The 21776-nt window shown below is 47.7% G+C and overlaps 1 protein-coding gene across 1 annotated transcript in view; it reads right to left on the bottom strand.

Moving 5' to 3' along the window:
- LOC103271359 (sterile alpha motif domain-containing protein 12) overlaps positions 1–21776 on the bottom strand; it is a 216688-nt gene that overhangs the window by 164141 nt on the left and 30771 nt on the right. The window contains exon 2 of the mRNA XM_008068833.1: positions 10611–10789. Within this exon, the coding sequence (XP_008067024.1) occupies positions 10611–10789 (179 nt within the window). The remainder of the gene's footprint in view (positions 1–10610; positions 10790–21776) is intronic.

Genomic DNA, 21776 nt, shown 5'->3' with positions numbered 1-21776 from the left:
GTCTCAAACCCGCGGGCTCAGGCAATCCACTCACCTCAGCCTCCCAAAGGCGCGGGATTACAGGCTGAGCCACTGAGCCCGGCTGAAATCTGGAACTTTTAAATGAAAAATATCTAGGTCTTTCCACTGTTAAAAAAAATAACGTGAACTTTACGTTTGTGGGCAAACAAAGCTAGTTAGTAGATTCAGTTTAGCTACAAGAAGCCAATTTGGATCCTCTACCACTATATAAACATAGATAGATTTCCTCCAAATCATCTTGCCAAAGCGTTTCCTGAGGTTAAAGATACAGCAAGCTCACATGGTGCTTACTACAACACGGTAGGCGTGTGCAAGCCTCTTTCTACGCGACACCAGTGACCCCAGCCACCACCTTATAAGGTGGATGCTATCAAGATTCCTGCTGGACAGACACAGACACTACCCAAGGTAGAGACAGGTGAGAAGCTGGCCCATTGACACCGCTGGGGAGTGGCAGGGCAGAGACCAGAGCCAGCTCGAGGCCGTGTTCTTACTGTCACTTGAAAAGAAACCAAAACAGTTACATCAGCTCTTCTCTACCAAAACCTTCTGCTTGACAAATTCGAGCACTGATGATATCTGTTTTCCATGTGTCCTGGTCTTGCTTGTGACGCCACCCTCTAGGAGGTCACCACCCTCTAGGAACCCTCCAGGTATAAGCCCAAACAGACAAATTACACAATATGCAAGTCAGACACAAGAATAGCCAGGAACCAAACTGCCCAATTATATAAAGGACAAAGAGGCACAGGAGTGCAACTTTAGTTGTGATATTTGACCACAAATCTGTGATTAGGATTTTGGCTTCAGCCTTGGTTCAGCAGGCCAAGTAAGTGGCCAAACACCATTTCAACCATACTGTGGCAGCCTCAGACTTGTGTGCAACTGACAATCATTTGATCACTCCTGACTATTATAACATTATCAATTACACACAGAGAAGTGTCCTTTGGGTTTATTGCTGCTTTAAGAAAATCCCCTTACTAATAAAAGTTGATATTCTAGCTGTAACTTAGAGTACAATTCTCCTGGTTTGTTTCATGTAGGGAAAGCTGACCAGCCAGGTGATGGCCCAGGCATGTCGTGAGCCTTAGGGATGTATCACCAAACAAAAAGGGGTCCTGCCTCACAGAGCTTACACACTAGCGGATGGGTGGATGGTGACTCAAATAATAAGTACAATAAATAAGTTACACACTGTTTTAGAAAGTGATGAGTGTGTTAGTGAGGGGAAAATATTTTACAGGGTAGAGCTGGAAACATCAGTGTCCTGGGAGAGGTCATTCTTTTTGAATTGCCCTGTTCACTCTCACTGGAAGATGACACTGCAGCAAAGGTCTAAATACATGAAGGAGAGCCTTGTGCATCTCAAGGAGAGAGAATGCCAGGTAGAGGGGACACAGGGCATGGGCTCTGAGGCAGAAGATGCCTGGGTTGAGGCAGGAGCAGCCCGAGCATGGAGGAGCCCAGCATTTGGTGACAGGGAACCCTTCCCAGGGCAGAAATAATGTACGACCTGGCAGGACACTAAGGATGGAGCTTTAATTTGAAGAAAATGCGATGTGATTAGAGGATTATGAGCAGAAGAGTGGCACGGTCCAACTTGTAGTCATGAGATCATTCTGGCTGCTGAACTGAAGGTCACGTTTCACAATGAATATTGTGAAAACACTGCTTGAGAAGAAAGAAAAAAGCCGCACACAGAAAAACACAAAACTAAGCTTTATTTTGAGAATGTTTAAAAATCACCTTCTGCAGGTACAGTCCAAAGCTGTAGTTAGGGACTTGTTTCAAGGAAATTGCCCTTGACCAGGCGCAAGACAGCGTGTCTAGGAGCTGAAGCCTTTATCTTAGTCAGTTATCAATGCGAAAGGTGCAAGCTTGTGATAGGGATGTCACCATCAGCACCGCCACTGTCATGGCAGAACTCAGAGAAAGTACTTTTTGCTTCTTCCTTGGCCTCAGTTGAAAAAGCGTCTATTTTCAGTATTATAAATACACAAAACAACCATAGGAGCCAACAGCTCTGAGGAATTATCACCACTGCTCTACAAAGCCAATTTTTTAAAAAAAATCTGCTTGGTGTAATTTTAAATAAGTTGTAATAAACAGGTATTCTTATTAATGTTTCAGATTTATTCTTGTATTCCAGTCATTCATTTTATGATGGCAATGCTCAACTTGAGCCAAACAGCGATTTAAGACCCAGCCATTTGGCATCCTTAATCTGAAAATCCAAAGCTCAAAATTTTTTGAGCACTAACGTGACACCGAAAGTGAAAAATTTCACACCTGACCTCATGTGATAGGTCACAGTCAAAACGGTCAGAACTTTGTTTCATGCATAAAATTATTTAAAATACTGTATAAAATTACCTTCAGCACATGTATAGAAGGTATACATGAAAAATGAGAAAATTTTGTGCTTAGACTTGGGGCCCATCTCCAAGATATTTCATTATGTATATGCAAGTATTCCAAAATTTTTAAAAAACAATAAATCTGAAATCTGAAGCACTTCTGATTCTAAGCATTTCAGATAAGGGATACCCAACTTCTACATGCCATGGGCTGAATGTGTATGTCCCTGAAACTCACAGGTTAAGCCCTATCCCCAGTGGGATGGTACTAGGAAGTAGGCCTTCAAGAGGTTATTGGGTTAGATGAGGTCACAAGGGTGGAGCATGGCTATGATGGGATTAGTGTCCCTGTGAGAAGAGAAAGAGAGACTTGAGATTCCTCTCCCTGCACAGAGGACACAGTAAGAGGGTGGTCTCTGTGCTAGGAAGCAGATCTGCCCTGAGACCAGAGTGGCACCCTGATGGATTTCCAGCACTTGAAACTGCAAGAAATCAATGTCTGCTGTTTAAATACCCAGTCTATGGCACCTTGTCATAGCAGCTGGAGCTGACCATCTAAGGCATATGTGGAAGCAACACTTGAAAACTCCTAAATCACACAGCCCTGGACACAGTGTTTCAGGTTTTACTTGGCACTGATTCTTAAGGCCAAGTCAGAAGTTCATCATCCTTCAGAGAGAAGAGCAGGTTTCATGTACCACAAGTGCTGATGGGTAAGGAGATGGGTGGGGAAACCAGGAGTCTTGGAGCATGCTGAGGACCCCATCAGAGCCACAGAGGAGGTGAGGAGCCTTGCCATCTGAGGTCCTGGCCGACCCTGGAGGGTGGCAGGTACCATAGGCCCCAATCCAGAGACTGAGACTCTTCACCTGTGTGAAGTGTGGAGTGACTGCCACAGGAGGCACAAGTCTGATCTTGGGGACAGCCTGGACTTCTTGAGAATGAAAGGTCACAGAGCCCATAGTGTGAGCACATGCCACTTGTACCCAGCAATGCTAAAAGGCATTCCCCTGATATGTCAATCACTATAGGACTCAGCAAGACTTATCTCCTGCTCACTTGTGGGAAAGTTGAGGAGAACAACACAACTATGAGGTAAAGGAGAGAGAAACCCTGGGGCAGGAGCTTCCAAGTCACAGGAATTGACTTTCACCTTCATTTAGCACAAATTTAATCTTTATTATATACTGGGCACAGGAGCAGGCATTGATGGTACAACAGCAATCCAGACAGACAAGATCACTGCCCTCGAGGTGTTAAAATTCTCATGGAAGGGCCAGGCATGGTGGCTTATGCCTGCAATCTCAGTACTCTGGGAGACTGAGGTGGGAGAATGATTTGAGTCCAGGAGTTCAAGACCAGTCTATGTAACATAGTAAGACCTCATCTCTACCAAAAAAAAAAAAAAAAATAGCTGGGCATGGTGGCACACACGTAGTCCTGGTTACTCAGGAGACTGAGGCAGAAAAACTACATGATACCAGGAGGTCAAGGCTGTGATAAGCTGTGATTATGCCATTGTACTCTGGCCTAGGCAACAGTGTGAGACCCAGGCCAAAAAAAAAAATCTAGTGGAGAGACAGAAAATATACAGATAAGAGGATGTCAGACCAGAAGCAACTCTGCAGAGGACATCAACCAAATGATGTCAGACAGTGACAGGGGACAAGCTGGCTGGGGTGCTCAGGAATGGTCTTTCAGAGGCGATTCTGAGCTGGGAGCTCACTGACCATGAACCATTGCACAATGATCATGAGGAAGAGCACTACAGGCAGAGGGGATGCCTCCAGAGAAAGTGACCTGAGTCAGTCCATAATGTGGGTGGATAAACTCTGACCAATCCTAGATACCACCCTCCATTTTGTGTCCTCACAGGGCACATACCATAGTCTACCAGAGACAACCCGATGACTCCAAGCATTTGTCACCTCATATAGACGTGATGGCACGAAAGGTGAAGGGCAGTGATGGAGGGACTCTATGTCAGAAGAACTGTGACAGGCTGGACTGTGCCACCAGCCTCAAGATCTCAGAGGAGCCATATATCTCATCAGAACCTCATCTACCTTACTGTAAAGCAATAAGATGCTTTATAGTCAGATGCTTCCTACTACTCCTCTTTGTTAATGATACAATGAATCTATGGCTCAGTAATAAAAGCTAACCTCTCACACTCATGCCAACCTCAAGCTTACTGTCATTCCTTCTGCGCTCTGTCCCAGGACCCAGTGCAGGCAGCCTGGGCCTGAACTCATGCACCATGAAGTCGCTCCTGCATGTCTCTCTTGCTCTAACCCTGCAGGGGTCAGACTTTTCACCAATGCTCTGTCACCACAGGTCTCTGCTTCCTGTCGTCTCCCATCGCTGGTGATATGATGCTGGGCTGACCACTCCATGTGGAGACCCTTGCTTCTTGAGTTGAGCAGTATAGCCAGCCAAGAGTGAGATCACCCCACCCCAGCTGCCACAGACCTTCTCAGAGACAGTGAGCAATGGAACCCAATCAAGGTTAAGCACAACCCGCCCTTCATCTTCCAACTTGATCTGCGTCTCTCTGCTCTCTATTTTAATCCCACATGGATGCACGGTGTTTAGTGTCACAAATGTCCACTGCCCTGCAGTCAACTTTATCTGCCTGTGGCTTACCCACAGCACTAGCTTGCTCCTCTATCCGCCTCCGGCACCAAGTTCCCAGCCAGCTCCTCTAGCTCTGCGCCAAAGAAATACAAAGCAAATCTAATATTAGCCTAATGAGAAAAGGCTGTCTGCTGCCAAGGACTCACATCATGCATCCCCAAGCCAAGCGCAGGCAATTATTCACTGTTCAGATGCTGACATGGCTTCTCCCTTACATAATCTAGCAATCAAGACGCTGCATCTCTCCCTGAGGAGTGAAGGATACACGCAGTGTTTCAACTTCTTCTTTCGCCCAGTTGGCCAGATTCTTAATGTAACCGACTATATTTTCTTTTCAAGTAAATAGATCATCTGTACATTTCATGTTAGAGGAAGAAAAAAACCCTGAATTCAGAGCCATTGGGTTCAAAAGTTCCATCTACTGCAGTTATTAGCTAGAAACTATGTTTTGCATGTTGTTTGCATTTTGGGTTTTCTCAGTTGGGGATATAGATGGGGATATAGATTTTATAAAGAAAAGGCAAAAGTAAGAGATACTCAAAGAGCTCTGGCTCCAGGAATTAGCATCGTGGCAGGGAAAAAATAAGGACAAGGACCATCAACCATATGAAACCTTTATTTGACAGGCATAAAAACACAGCAAGGTGAAGTTTCCTTGTGAGCACCTAGAACATCAAGCCTAGAAGCCAAGAGCTCCTAATTTCCCATGTCATGTTAAGGCCACTTGTGAGGATGACTCCCAGAATCCCAAGATAGGAAATGGCCAGGGTATTGCAAGCTGATGGGCTGATCTCAATCCATAGCCAGAGTTGCCATGGAAATTCAAGTTCCAACCATCAAAGCATTGGAAACCTCAGTTTCAAAACAGACTCCTGAGTATTTCAACATTCTTTTTTAATGACTGAAGCACATGTCTCCACCCAAGCCCAAGGACAAGAGTTGGAGAGAATGCTGATACAATTTCAGGTTCCATCTTCCCCCTATATGATTAGAGCAGCACCATCCAGCAGGACTTCCTGTCCTGATGGTCATGCTCTATGTCCACACTGTCCAAAACAGAAGTCCCTGAACATGTGTGGTGATCCAGCACTTGAAATGTGACTGACAGGACCAACAAGATGCTTTTTTTTTCATTTGATTCAACTGTAATACATTTAAATAGCCATGTGTACTAGTGGCTATCACATGGACAATGTAGGTAGGCAGTAATCCATACTACTCACCCCAGCATCAAATCCCATCCAGGTTGTAACCTGTGGTTACAGCTTCAATTCCCACATCACCCTGACTCTAGAAGACTGGCGTTGAGCACAGCTGAGCACCTCTGCTGGCACACCTAGGCTCAGGACACGTATGGGGCACCTGATTCATAGTGGCTCAAGACACTTCTAAGGGTACCTCATTCTTAGAGCTCCACAATGGAATTTCACCCATCCTCCCCAGAGTAGGTCAGGCTGTACCTGTGTGGAGTCTTGTCCTGACTGTTCTGTGAGTAAAGGGTGGATGAACCTCAGGGCTAGGCTGTCTGAGGGAGGCCTTGATCTTCCATAGGGCTGTTTCCTGGAAACATACTGCTATGTGGAACCACACCTGGGCTGCAGGCTGTGTCTTGGCCTTGAGCCTACAATGAGAATGGTGTAAGACTGGTGAAAAGAAGTTGTGACCTCTTTGTCAAAAGACTCAGCCTCACTTGACTCTTGTCTGCAGCAAGGTGCACACTCCATGTGGGTGACAAGATAGGGAAGCTGTGGACTTGGGCAGCCTCTGGGCCCCTGTGAGATAAAATGCTGTCCTACTGCATCTCTTGCCTTGCACCTCCTTGTGACACAAAGCGAACATGGTTTTTGCAATTGGACAGTAACCACAGCTGTGGCCCAGTCTGTACACCTTCTCTCTGGATGCCAAGGCATGCACAGGTGTTCAGGAAGTGCACTGGTAGACGTCTTCTGCAGGTCCATATTTTAACTGGATTATTTTATTTTCAACTAGACTAAATGCTGCCTAATAAAAAGGCATAGAGTGATCTGGGCACCTTCTGGGTTTCTCTGTGATCTGTAAGAGTGGGAGGCAACTGTGGCAGAGAAAAGCTCTTTCTGGAATTAAGGTTCTGAGTATCTTGAGAAACTGGGGATAACAGTCCCAAAATACAACTTTCTAAGATGGAGAAGCAAGAATAATTATTTTTCCCAGAATAGATATGGAAATGTGTGTACACACACACACACACACACATTTTAATCATGGAAACAATACAAACTTCAGGGTCTGTGGTAGATTAAGCACATGCAAAAATCCTCCCTCATCAGGCCTTATTATTGCTTAAAGATGCTAGAAAATATTTTTAAAATATTTAAAATGTATATGTGACTAAGTTTGAAATCAAGCAAAAAACATCTCTAGGAGTCAGAAAACCACGGCAGGAGGGAGGCTCCAAGCTTGCCCTGTGTGCCAGGGATCTGGGAGGCGTGGTGGGCCGAGAGACCGGTTCTAAAGCCCAACACAGCCAAACTCAGGGCAGCAGGGCACAAAGGCACAAGAGGAAGCTGGAATAGGGTCCCTGTGTGGAGACTGCAGCAGAAAGTGCACACATGGAACTGGATTTGCAGCATCAACCAAAAGCAGACAAAATGTCAAAGTGAAACACTCACGAGACTCCTGCTCAGGGCTTTTGCATCCCAGCATTCAGGTAAAGTCAAGGGTAAAAGCATCTCCCCTACAGTCCCAGGCATATAGGAGCAAGAAAGCCCTGCAGCAATCCACTCCTTTGGCAAATAAACTTGCCGGTGAGAATCAGAAGTCAGTGAGGAGATGCGAACCCTGGACAGTAACATAGCCCAGCACAGGGACCGTCATGGCTGAGCGCCTCAAGTCCAAGGGCAATCGGAAAAGGGGTCTACAATAGAAGTGCTTAGAAGAATGCAGATCTTTAAAAAAAAAGACAACAAAACAGACGTGCAGAAAGGGAAAGTTTTCCCCATAATCTCAACTCCAGATATAAACTGCTGCTCAAGGTGTGGAGTAAACACCCGCAGGCTCAGTGATCCCTTGATAAAGGAGAAAGACATTTTTACATATGTGGTAACACCCTATACACACTAAGCCACAACCTATCCACCTCTTCCCTTCAATTTTAAAACATCACCACATACATTTTCTCACATACATACACAAAGATCTCCTGCATCCTCACAAAAGCAGACTCTGCCTGCTGCTCCAATGCACACTGCTCCTCACACCACCATGCTGGGCAGGCCACAGGGCTATTTTCAATGTGTTCCCCCACTGGCATCTTCGTACAGGACAAGTTCCTAAACAGGGAATTATTAGCCCCCAAATAACACACATGTAAAATTCTGATAACTACTTTCAAATGATTCTCCAGAAAAGCTCTACCTAGACACTCTATGGAATGGTGTTCAATGTGTGCATTCTTAGAGTGTTAGTAAGTTTAAGGTAGATCAAATCACCAGAGATTCATTTACATGCTCAAGAAAAAAGAGAACAGCTCACAACCCCACAGGCCCTCAAGATGCAGCAGAAGGGAGGATGTAGACATAGAACTCTGCCTGGAACCAGTCTACACCACCTGTGATGCAGGAGTGCCAGGTGCATGGAGGCATGGAGGCATCACACTCTGGGACCTTCCACTCTGTGGCCCTGCAACCACCGCGGTCATCTGGGCTTCATGAAAACATGGACAAATAATTTGTGTAAGTTTTACTGAAGCTTCTGGTCCATTCACTCCTAAGCATGACACCAGCGTGAGAAACTCCAGAGCCTCCTCGTGTGGGACGAGGGTCATCGTAGATGATTTGGATAAACTCAAATGAATAGTTTCCAGTATGTGTCTGTTCCTGAACAAGGCTCATCACAGATATCTACACTGTTAGCGAAGTGTGTTTTCAGCAGAGCAACTATAGAGTGGTCTAGAGGCCAAAGCACAATGCCACTGACATAAAAATTCAGGATTTACTAAAATATCCAGTATTGGAGATAATCAGAAGTTATCAAATCCTATCATATCTGAATCAAAATGTTTATACTGTTAATATGTTTGCAAACAAGAGATACAATCTGGAAATGTTTAACATTGAACTAAAATCAGACCAAAATCAATAATTAATTTCTTTTCTCTTTAATTTTTAATATTGTAAGTATTCTTTTGAAAACATCCTACTCAAAGAAACTCTATCTCCTAAAGAAGACCCTGAAGCCATTCTTTGCTGGCTCTTTCAAGACACCCATGTGACACTACAGGTGGGTCAGGTTTATGTCTCAACAGAGACCATGTCTTTCCAACTCTGCCCCCAATTCACACTTTCACCATCATCAACCGACTTCCTATGACTTGTCATTCCTCTCAGCTAAAATGTCTAGTGCAAAACACCTGCGAGCTCCTCCTTGGTAATCACGGCCCATCCCTCCCCTCCCCTCAAGCCACATAATGTCAACATTTTAAATTATTCACACTAAAGAAGAGAGCAATCATGCTAATTACTCAAAACTGTAGATAAAGCAAAAAAATTTCATTTGATTTTGGAAGATAACATTTGGAGGAGAAGGGAGGTAGGCATTGTACAAGAGCACTGTGACCTTCTCCCTGAAGCTTCTTCTGGGCACCTACTGCATCTGCTTCCCAAGGCATCATATGTTCACTCACGCAACAAACATCTGAAATAAAATTCTCCTGCAGGGACTACACCAGGAAGAAACCAAATGCCACATGAAGATGAATCTCCTCAACGTTGAAGGGGAAAACTAATGTGAACATCTTTAATGGTATGCCTTCAACAGGAATGTCCCCTGATTTCAGACAGAATTCCACGCAGTGCCATTGCATCATAGAAAGCCTTCATACAAGGCTGTCCTCACTGAAGAGTCACCTCCCCCCAAACTCACATTTCTGTGCATCTTTAAGCAACGTGCATTTGGTCAGTTTCTGGAACCTACATTTATGCTAAAGACTGAAATAAACCAAGGATCCTACAGCAAAATAGAACAATTATGTCCTCCAGTAGTTAGGGTCATTGACTACTGTCTACCTCATGGGATTTTGCAGTACACAAGCCAGTACATCAAGTGACTTTCAAGCAGGACCTAGAATATACGTATCTATTTCATAAAACACCAGCTATGATCCATTCAGTGTCTTAAGCAAAAGCCCCGCGCATCCATACACATTGGTGCTTTTAGAAAATGCTCCCACAAGCACGGTATCACTGAGCTACCCAACCTAATGAGGAGGCAGTTTCCATGACCCCCATACTGTCGATGAGGAGTCTGAAGCTGGTACATTCCACAATGTCCCCAACAGCATGAGTGGCCAGTCTGCCCCAGGCAGATGCGTCTGTTGGTTCCAAGTCCATGGAGGCAGGTTGGAGCCCTGTGCTAGGAAACTGGCCACAAGGGTTTCTATTTCATTCTGAAGGGAATGAGAGTAACGTATCCTCTGGTGACAGCCTATCACCAAGACGCAGAGGTTGCTCAACAGAAGCCGCACAGTAGTGACTGTAGGATCACCTCTCTGAGGTTGGCCACAGTCATCCGAGCCACAGTCTCACAGCCCCTTGAGCTAATGGGAACATCACCTACCTTGGTTGTCTCTGCCTCTGTCTGTAGCTGCTGTGAGGCTCCCCTCTGGTCAGGCACCTTCGGGAAATGCTTGCTTCTCAGGGACTGAGCATCCACGCTTTCACTCTCGATCTGCAGCTTAAGGCCTTCAGCATGGGCAGAGCGATCGATGCCACGTGGACTCAGCCCGCAGTGGAGAGCTAGGTGAGAGGAAGGGACAGGGCTCAGGAAACATGGTGAGCGAGAGGGCGGCCAGGACAGAAGGCTCACCAGGACTCGTGGGAAGAGTAAGGCATGGGAAAGCTGGGAGGAGGTGTGGGAACATCAGGAAACACGACGGCAGGCAGGAGCCCCAAGATCAGAAGGACATATGTGCAGAAAGGCCACACCGTGCCACTCTGAGCAAGTTGCACATGCCCACACCCAGATGGGAACACTCACCAGACCTGTTATGGCCATGCGTGCAATCATCCCAACCCCGCAGTGTACTCACACCTCTGGCCCTCCCGAGTCCTCTCTATTCTTTAAATCTCCACCTGAGTCTACCCTCACACATTCACTCAACCAATACCTACAGGGCACTTGCTGTGTGCCACCCCTAGGTCAGAGCCCAGAAACACAGATTTACACATGACATGCTCTTCAGAGAATTCATGATCCGATCGGAAGGGCAGAAAAAAGAATGGGTGATTGACCAGGTATCACTTCTACATGGAAAAGAAGGAAACAGCAGAGCAGAGGTGGTGAGGGAGCCCAACCCATGGCTTTCAGTGCATTCATCTTCCTCTCCCATACCCTCTGTATAGATTCCCACAAATAAAGTTCAAAGCTCATTCCTGGGGATACTTAATTGTCAGAAAATACCTACTGAGTCCCACCGATGTATAGTGCAGTAAATGAGAACCACGCACTCCACTTAGATAATTCCTATGTGTGTGCATGTGTGAGTGTGCCTGTATGTGCACATGTGCATATCTGTGTGGATGAATGTGCATGCATGTCTGTGCATGTACATGCATGCATTTGTGTGAGCATGCATTTGTGTGTGTGCACATGCACATGTGTCTGTGCGCACACATGTGTCTATGTGTGCGCCTGTTAGTGTGCACATCTGTGCATATGCACGTGTCTGTGTGCACATGCATGCGTGTATGTGCACATGCACATGTCTCTGTGTGTGCACGTCTGTGTGTGTGCATACACGTCTGTGTGTTGGTACACACAACAGCATATGTGTTGTGACTTCTCTGGAGTAAATTATTTCACCTCCCTGTGACCCAACCCTTCAGTTCAGGTGGGCTCCCATCCTAATCCCTTCCCATTGGTCTCAGAGGGTCTAAGGCCAGATCCATGACTCCAGCCTCCCTGAGGCCTCCGCTTCATCCATGATCTTCTACCCAACAGCATCACCTGTCCCCCTCTCAGGCTCTTCCTTGCATCTAGCTTCTACAACTCTGGGGTCCTCCCTCCCTCAGCAACCTGTACAGGCCACAGTTCTGCTCTGCCCCTTCTCTGCCAGGCTCTTAAAGAACTCTACACACCAAGGGATGAAAGGCCTTCCTAAGAAGCGGGGTGAAACAGCCTCCTTCTTCACTCTCTCCCCAGCAGTGCCTGCAGTCCCATGTTCCCACCAACATGCTGGTGAATCTGAACTTTAATTCCTGCCAAGATAGGTGTTCTTGTGAGCGTTGGGCAGAAGTAGAACTGCTGTTCAATGTTACAACCTCAGTGCAGAAGGTGCCTCTAACTTAACACGTTCCAAAGAAATTGCGAGTTTCCTACCAAAAACCGTTGCCTGTTCCAGCCTTGCCCAGCTACACATAAACGTATGAGTCACCTGACATCACTCTTTCTGTGAGTCATCCTAACCCTCCCATCCACCTCCGAATCCAGTAGCTCTACTCCACACTCAGCTAAAATGCACCCGCTCTCCCACCTCCACCGCCACCTGAGCTCCCCACCTCACAGCCCAACTGCCAGCTCATCCAGTCACTTGTCTTGACTTGACCACCTCCATCTCACATAAATACATGTATGAAACTCTTGTTTAAAATTCTCTAATGGCTCCATTCTTTAACATGGCAAGCCACACTCCATGTAATCTGATCCATGTACCTTTCTTCTTCTCCTCCTCCTCCTTCTTCTCCTTCTATTTATTTATTTATTCATTCATTCATAGAGACAGAGTCTCACTACATTGCCCAGGCTAGTCTTGAACTCCTGGGCTCAAGTGACCCTCCCACTTTGGCCTCCTCAAGTGCTGAGATTGCAGGTGTGAGCCACCATGCTTAGCCACTTTCCAACTTCACCTTCACCATGTCACCCCTTGTCACTACACTCTGACTACACAGCTTCTTATCTCTCTTGAGCTCATCAAGTTCTAACTCATGAACTCTGTACATGTTCTTTCCCTTTCTTCACCTAACTCTGACTTGTCCTTCATGTTTTGGTTTAATATCAGCTCTTGGAATATACCCATCCCTCCCCTTCCTCATCCCACCCTGTGCCCACATCACATTAGACAGTCCAACAAATACTGTGAGAAAGATCTAAAAAAAACCCTGACTGCATGCTGGTCCACATGCATGCCATCTTATTCCTGCCCTTTCCACGTGAACATTACCTGTGTACATCACTTCTCTAGGCTTTCTAAGACTCAGGACCACCCCATCTGGTGCATAAGGGGCTCTCAACATGTGCCAGCTCATGTCTCCTCCCTCAGGCTTTGTCTGGATCTGAAATAATCTTTGTGAAATGTTCTGTGAGACCTTATTATGTTCATTTCACAGAAGAGGAAAACGAGACTCTAAGGGGTAATGGTCACAAAAGTTCCGCTGATGTCTGCAGGTCATAAGCACCATGGATTGCTTACAACACACATGACTTGAAGTTACAGATGGGCAGGAAGGAACATTATGAACTCTCACCACAGAAGTCCAGCAATGGGACACGTTCAGAGTCAACTGATCTCACTCCATTCTGTCACCCACAGTATCGCTTTTACCCTAAACCTGGGTCCTTCTGTAGCACAGAGAGCTATAAGCTTTGGTCTTATTTCACAACAGAATGAGTTTGGTTGTCCACGGCGCCCATCCCCCAAACCTCCTTCAAACTCACCTCTTTCCTCACTGGCCAGAAGTAAACCACATCCCATACTAACCAAAAACCTTGGCAGTGGAGACAGACTTCCCCTTAAACAAACTAGCCTTCAGCTCTCCAATCATGTTGCTGCTGCTCCACAGAGCTGGGCAGGACGGAGGCTGGGCCAGGATGGAGGTGGGGCAGGAGGGACAGAGGGCAGGATGGGGGTGGGGCAGGACTGGGAAGGAGCAGAACAGAGGCTGGGGCAGAACGGAAGCTGGGCAGAATGGAGGCTGGGCAGGACAGGGACTGGGCAGGACAGAGGCTGGGGCAGGACGGAGGCTGGGGAAGGACGGAGGCTGGGGAAGGACGGAGGCTGGGACAGGACGGAGGCTGGGGAAGGATGGAGGCTGGGACAGGACGGAGGCTGGGGAAGGACGGAGGCTGGGGCAGGACGGGGGCTGGGGCAGGACACAGACTGGGGCAGGTCAGGGATGGAGGTTGTGCAGAATGAAGGCTGGGCAGGACAGGGCTGGGCGGGATAGAGGTTGAGGTCAGCCAGGATGCCGATGCTGGGCAGTGGAAGAAGAGAGTGTCCTCCAAGAGCATAAGGCTGGTTACTGTCCTCAGAAGTCTCTTCATCTCCAAGACCAGCCGACTATGTTGAGCATTCAACTAAATCTACAAAAATTGTGACTATGCCAAAAGGGAGTGCTTGTGTTGGGATGTGGGGACCAGCACAACCGGATGCAGACACTATTGAGGACAGGAAAAATGCCCAGCCCAGATCTCTCCCTCTAGCACCACCGCAACACCCAACCCGAGTCCTGACCAGGAATGCCACAAAGTGCAGTGAGTTCCTCTTCTCTCTGTCACCTCCTCCAGATTAGGCCCTCAACGTTCCTCTGCCTCTGCCCGTGCTGGTCCCTCTACCTCCAATGCTGGTTCTACCCCACCCTGTCCTACCCCTCCTCTTAGAGAAGCGGCTCCTGGTCACCCCTCAGTTCAGTCTCTGCAGGAGGCCTTTGGAAAGCCCCAGTTGCGCTCCTGCCCGCACAGTCCCCTGGCATGGCCTCCTCCCACCAAGAGATCTGGCAGCCTCCCCCAGAAGGCCATGAGCCCTGGGGACAGGTACTATCCCCTCCCATCTAGGCTGCAAGCCCTGGGAGCAAACACCATCTGCATCCTTCTAGGCCATGAGCCCTGAGGGCAAGTACATCCCCTTTCATCTAGGCCATGAGCCCTGGGGGCAGGTACCATCTAGACTGTGAGCATCTTCATCCATCTAGGCCACGAGCCCTGAGGGCGGGTATAATCGGTTTCCATTTAAGTCATTAGCAGCCGGCTCGGTGGCTCAGCCGGTAATCCCATGCTTTGGGAGGCTGAGGTGAGGGAACTGCCTGAGCCTGAGGGTTTGAGACCCGCCTGGGCAACTTGGCGAGACTTCATCTCTACAATAAATCAAAAAATCAGCCGGGCGTAGTAGCGCGCACCTGTAGTTCCAGCTACTTGGAAGGCTGAGGCGGAAGGATCGCCGGAGTCCAGCAGGTCGAGGCTGGGGTGGCCGGGAGCGGCCACTGCACTCCAGTCTGGGCGACTGAGTAAGACTCCAACTCAAAAAAAAAAAAAGTCATTAGCCCTGGGGATGGGTACCACCTCCATCAATCTAGGTTATAATCCCTGGGGGGTGAATACTACCTCCATCAATCTAGGCCATGAGCCCTGGAGATGGATACATTTGCTTCCATCTAGGCCATGAGCCCTGGCAGTGGGTACCATCCCCTTCTATCTAGGCTGTGAGCCCTGGGGACATGTACCATCTCCATCAATCTAGGCCATGATTCCTGGGGGCAGGTACCATCTCCATCTCCATCCTTTTAAGCCACCAGCCCTAGGGGTGAGTACCATCCCCTTCCATGCAGGCTGTGAACCCTGGGGACTGACAACATTTCCATCAACCTAAGCCATGAGCCCTGGAGGTGGATACCAACATCCTCTCCCATCTAGGCTGTGAGCCCTGGGGGCAGGTAGCATCTCCATCCACTAGGCCATGAACTCTGGGGGCGAGTACCATTCCCCTGCCACCTAGGCCATGGGCCCTGAGGACAGGTACCATCTCTATCCATCTAGGCCACGAGTTCTGGGTACAGGCACATCCCCTTCCATCTGGGCCATGAGCCCTGGAAGTGAGTACTATGTCCATCTGTCTGGCTATGAGCCCTGGGGAAGCATACCATCTCCATCAATCTAGGTCATGAAGTGTGGGGGCAGGTACCATCTCCATCCATTTAGGCCGAGAGCCCTAGGGTTCAATACACACCCTCCCACCTAGGTCATGAACACCCTGGGGGCAGGTACCAACCCCTCCCATCGAGACCACAACCCCTGGGGATGGGTACTATCCACTCCAATCTAGACCTTGAGCCCTGGTGGCAGGTATATCCTCTTCCATCTAGGCCGCCAGTCCTGGGGACGAGTACAATCCCCTTCCATCTTGGCCAGCAACGCAGGGGAGGGGTACCATTTCCACCGGCCTAGGCCACAAGCCCTAGGGGAGGCACATACCCTCCCACCTAGGCCATGAACCCCAGAGGCAGGTACCATACCCTCCCATCTAGGCTGTGAGCTCTGGGGGCAGGTATCATCTCAATCCATCTAAGCTTCGAGCCTTGGGGGTGGGTACATTCCCTTCAATCTAGGCTATAAGTCCTGTGGAAGGACACTATCCCCTCCCATTTAGGCCATGACCCATGGGGGTGAGTACCATCCCCTCCCATCTAGACTGTGAGCCCTGGGGGTGGGTACTATCACATTTTATCTAGTCTGTGAGCCCTGGGGTGATGTACCATCCTCTGCCATCTAGCACATGAGCCCCGGGGATGGGCACCATCCCCTTCAATCTAGGTCGTAAACCTGGGGGCTGGTACCATCAACTCCCATTTAGGCCACACACCCTGGAGATGGGTACCATCCACTCCCATCTAGGCTGTGAATCAGGGGGCAGGTACTGTCCCCTCCCATCTTGGCCGTGAATGCTGGAGGCAAGTACCATATCCTCCCATCTAGGCCATCAATCTGGAGGTTGGTACCATGACCTCCCATCTAGGCTGTGAAACTTGGGGACAAGTAACATCTCCATTCATCTAGACTGTGAGCCCTGGGAGTAGTTGCCATCTCTATCCATCTAGGCTGTGAGCCCTGGGGGCGAGTATGATCTCCATCCATCTAGCAGCACTGGGGCAAATACCATTCCCTTCCTTCTAGGCTACAAGCCCTGTGGGGAGAGGGTGGGGGAGGTGGGTACCATCTCCATTCATCTAGATGACAAGTCCTGGGGATGGGTACCATACCCTTCCATCTAGGCTATGTATCCTGGTGGGTACATCCCCTTCCATCTAGGATGCAAGACTTGGGGGTGGGTACCATCTCCATCCATCTGGGTCACAAGCCCTAGGGGTGAGTACCATCCTCTTCCATGTAGGCCCATGAGCCCAGGGGTGGGTACAACCCCTTCCATTTAGGTTGTGAGCCCTGGGGTTGGGTAACATCTCCATCTACTTAAGCCATGAACTTTGGGGGCAAGTACCATCTCTATCCATCTAGGCCAGGAGCCCTGGGGGTGGATACCATCCCCTACCATCTAGCCCATGAATCTGGGGGTGAGTACCATCCCCTCCCACCTATGCTATGATCCCTGGGAGTGGGTATCATCTCCATCTATCTAGGCCATGAGCTTTGGAGACAGGTACCATCTCCATCCATCCAGGCCACAAGCCCTGGGGGTGAATGCCATCTCCAATCATCTAGGCTTCAAGCCCTGGGTACTGGTACCATCCATTCATCTAGGCCACAAGCACTCGGGGCAGGTACCATCGCCTCCCATCTAGGTCATGAACCCTAGGGGCAAGTATCATCCCCTCCCATTTAGGTCTTTAGCCCTGGGAACAAGTATCATCCCTTCCCATCCAGGCCATGAACCCTGAAGATAGGTACTACCTCCGCCCACCTAGGTGGCGAGCCCTGAGGGTGGGTACCATCTTCATCCATCTAGGCCACAAGCCCTAGGGGCGAGTACCATACCCTTCCTACATAAGTCATGAACCCTGAAGCAGGTATCATCTCCATCCATCTAGCTGTGAGCCTTGGGGGTGGGTACACCCCCTCCTATCTAAGCCATGAATCTGTGATCAAGTACCATCTCCATTCATCCAGGCCTCAAGCCCTGTGGGCAGGGATCATCCCCTTCCATCTAGGTCACAAGCACTGGTGGCAAGTACTGTTCCCTCCCAGCTAGGCCACAAGCCCTGGGGGTGGGTACCATTCCCTCTCATCTAGGCTGTGAGCTTTGGGGACAGGTAGCCTCTCTATCCATTTAAGCTGTGAGCTCTGGGGACAGGTACCATCCCCTCCCATCTAAGCCACGAGCCCCGAGGGTGGGTACGTCCCTCCCATCTCTACATCGACATTCCTGAGGCAGAGCCCAACCATGGTAGTCACCCAAGAAACACCTGTTTCCCTGCAGAAAGAACGGTGGTCTCCACTGCACACAATGATGCCTCAAGTCCCCAGGAAGCTTCTCCCATCTCATAAACAGTTGGTGCTCAGAACCTACAAGCTCTATCAGCAAGAGGCAGAAGAGTTTCTTTCTCCACATGCAGCTTCATTTTCCTGCAAATATTTTAATCTCAGAGCAGACCCCCCTTCACAGTCATGGTTAATTTAGACTTCTGAGCTTAGGCTGCTTTATTAACAACCGTTTCTTGACAGGCCTTGCTCTGTCTTCCCTGAAATCTCACATCCCTAATATTCACTAATCAGGTGACTCCAGCAGCCTTGTGCAAGGCACAGCCTCCGTTTGCCCACTGTGGAGAAGTGTCCACCTGCCTCTCTCGCTGTCCTCCTGGCCCCATTTCTTTTCTCACTAAAGTCGTCTACTTGACTTCACAGGTTCTGCAGCCTACCAGGTGGCTCCAAGACCCTCTTTCCACTTCCCTGAGACTACTGCCCAGGTCTAGCAACTAGCAGTTACTGAATCGACACGGCAGATGGCAAATGCTCACTATCTAAGTGCTGCTGCTGCCATTTTTATTTAACTTGAATGTCACTAATATTAAATTCTTCAAAATGAAGAGTTAAAAAACAAAATAGACTTCACAAATTTGCTCTTTTAAAAATTCTAAGGAAAAATTTCACTGCAAATACACATATTTTACCATTGTTTTGAGATGCGCTTTTGAAGACACCACATCTTATGTTGCTTTTTTTTTTTTCCTCATGGACAAAGACCCATTTCCCCAGAAAAGTGGAAATGGGGTACCCTGCTGGTAGAAACGTGAGGTAGTGCACCCTATGGAAAATTATGTGGCGGCATCTCAAAAAATCAAACATAGTTACCCTCTGATCCAACAATTCTAAGTGTAGACACAAAAGAACCAAAAGCAGGGACCCAAATAGACACCTGTACATATAACAGCATTATTCATAGCAGAAGGCAGAGAGAACCCAGATGCCCATGGATGGATGGACAGATGAAGGAGACATGGTCTATACATGCAGTGGAAGGCGCCTCAGCCTTCAGGAGGAGTGGGTTCTGACACATGCTGCAACAGGGATGAAATCAAAGACATTATGCTAACTGAGATAAGCCAGACACAGAAGGATGGATATTGCATGATCCACTTATGTGAGGCAGTTATATTAGGGGATTGGGGAAGCCAAATCATACAGGTGGAAAACAGAACATGGTTACCCAGGGTCTCGGAAGGAACCAGGGGTACCTGGGAAGATGTGGGTAATTTAAAGTTTCTTTATCAATAATCTCATGGTGGTTTTCAGTTAGAGCATGTGTTTTGCTTTCTTTCTGTTTATAAAAGGATAAAAATGATAGTAGAACAGTATCAGGTGAGTTTAGAATTTTCCTAGAATGGAAATGTTCTCGAAAACAGGTCTCAATCTGAGCAGCGAAGCAAGGCATCATTGGCAGGAGGTGGCCGGGCTCTGTGGGGCCTAGCCCCAAGGGATGCCGTCCTCATGTGACTGAGGAACAATAGCAGAGTACCCAGAGCAAAGTGCCAGGCCTTGTTTTGTCACCCCACGATAATGCTGGGAGAGCTGAGGAGGCACTGGTCTCACTGCATCTGCGCCAAACAACATGCAGATCTCTTTTTCTCTAGTGAAGTGGACATGGAGTCTTGCTATGTTGTCCAGGTGGACCGCAAATTCCTGGGCTCAAGCGATCCTCCTGCCCTGGCCTCCCAAGTAGCTAGGACCACAGGTACCCAACCCTGAAGAACATGTGGATCTCACTCTCAGGAAGTCCCCACCTCTCCTTTTAATCCCACCCACACCATACTCTGTCGTGAAACAGAAATGGAGCCTTTTTTCAGATTGGATGCTCCTTTGTTCTTCAGAGCTTTGCCTTGAAGAGATACTGTGCAAACTCCCATGGCCCTTCAGTCACGAGTTGGCCCCCAAACCTCAGGCCCTCCACTGCCTTCATGGACACTTCCAACAGCTCCCTGAATGTCTGTGTTTCTCTACTTTGACAGATGCATCTCTTTACAGAATCTCCTTTTCCCTTTCCTTATTTGCATGGATAACTACTTCAAAAAATAGGAGTTTTCTTTTTTCCCACAGTGAAGCTTTAATCTTGCACCTGATACATCCTTCCAAGCAATGCTGGCAAGTCATCTCTTCCTTACTAGAAGATATGTGTGTGTGTGTGTGTGTGTGTGTGTGTGTGTGGTGTGGTTATAGGCCGTGCATGGCAAATATTTATTAACATCTTGCCCCAGAAGCAAGTGACTACTTCTTACTGAGATTCACAAACCAAGTGTTCAGTCAAGGAACTGAATTACAGTAGGTGCTAAATTATTGTTTCTAGAATGAGCATAGATATGACAGAAAGATCCTGATTCAATAATGCTCACTGCCATCCCCTTCTTATGCGTAACATATTTTCCAAAAAGAGAAAGTTAGAGTTGCTTCCAGTCTAATTGTGCAATTCACTAAAAATATATTAAATCACAAAACCATAGAGTTGTTCTGAAACTACTAGCTGGCTTGACTGCCATCTGCAGAGCAGAGGGTCCTATGCCTCCAAATACCTGCACTGCCTCACAGGTGTACATACACAATGCCCAATGAATGTTGCTAAATAAATCAATGACACTAGAGACAAGCAGACACTGATCCCCATCATTAGGTACTGGAACTGAGACAGGTTGCTTAAAATATCATGTATGCGTCTGGCTTCTAGATGAAGCCTCTGGAGGACCTGGCCCTCCTTCACTCCTCCCTTACAGAGGATACATACAGCAGACACTCTCCAAACAGCCACATAACTAATGCAGGTGTCTCTTTCATTCGATTCTGGACTCAAATCCAGCAGAGATCACCCTCCAGAAGTGATCTGAGCACCACTCTCCATTCACTTCTGAACTTGGATCCAGCAGAGACCACCCTCCAGGAGTGATGTGAACATCACTCTCAGGCATTAATGTCTAAGGTTTCAATTGAGGTCGTGTGGGGAACCTGAACACACTAGGCAGTAACTAAGTGACATCCCCCTCTCCTCTCTGGCCAGAGTGGCATTGACAAAAGACAGCTTAAACAGAAAATTCAAATAAAATCCAGAGTCACATAACAAAATATGAAAATGTCCAAATTTCAATAGAAAATCACTCAAAACCCAGAACCAGGAAGATCTCAAACTGAATAAAGAACACTATCAACTGACTCTAACACCAGATGCCAGGGTCAGAATTGCCTGACAGAAATGCTAAAGCAGCTATGCTAAAAATGCTTCCATGAGCAATTGTACCTGACACAAATGGGAAACACAGAATGCTTCAGCTGAGAAACAGAAAGTCTCTGCCCTGAAAGAAAAAAAAAAAGAAGGAGAAGAAGAAGACATAAAGAACAGTCAATGAAAATACTGGAACTGAAAAACATAATAACCAAAAGAAAAAGCTCAGTGGATGTGTTCAGCAGCAGAATGGAGGAAACTAAGATTTCACTTAGGAAAGGGCAGAGGGCAATTTCATGAGAATGGAAACGGTCTACATCTTGCTTTTGGTTACACAATACCATGTAATTATCAAACTC

This window comes from Carlito syrichta, unplaced genomic scaffold (genome assembly GCF_000164805.1).
Source record: "Carlito syrichta isolate Samal-C Ts95f unplaced genomic scaffold, Tarsius_syrichta-2.0.1 Scaffold311583, whole genome shotgun sequence".
NCBI lineage: Eukaryota > Metazoa > Chordata > Mammalia > Primates > Tarsiidae > Carlito > Carlito syrichta.
Note: the sequence above shows the minus strand (reverse complement) of the source record. Positions and strands in the feature narration are given on the sequence as shown.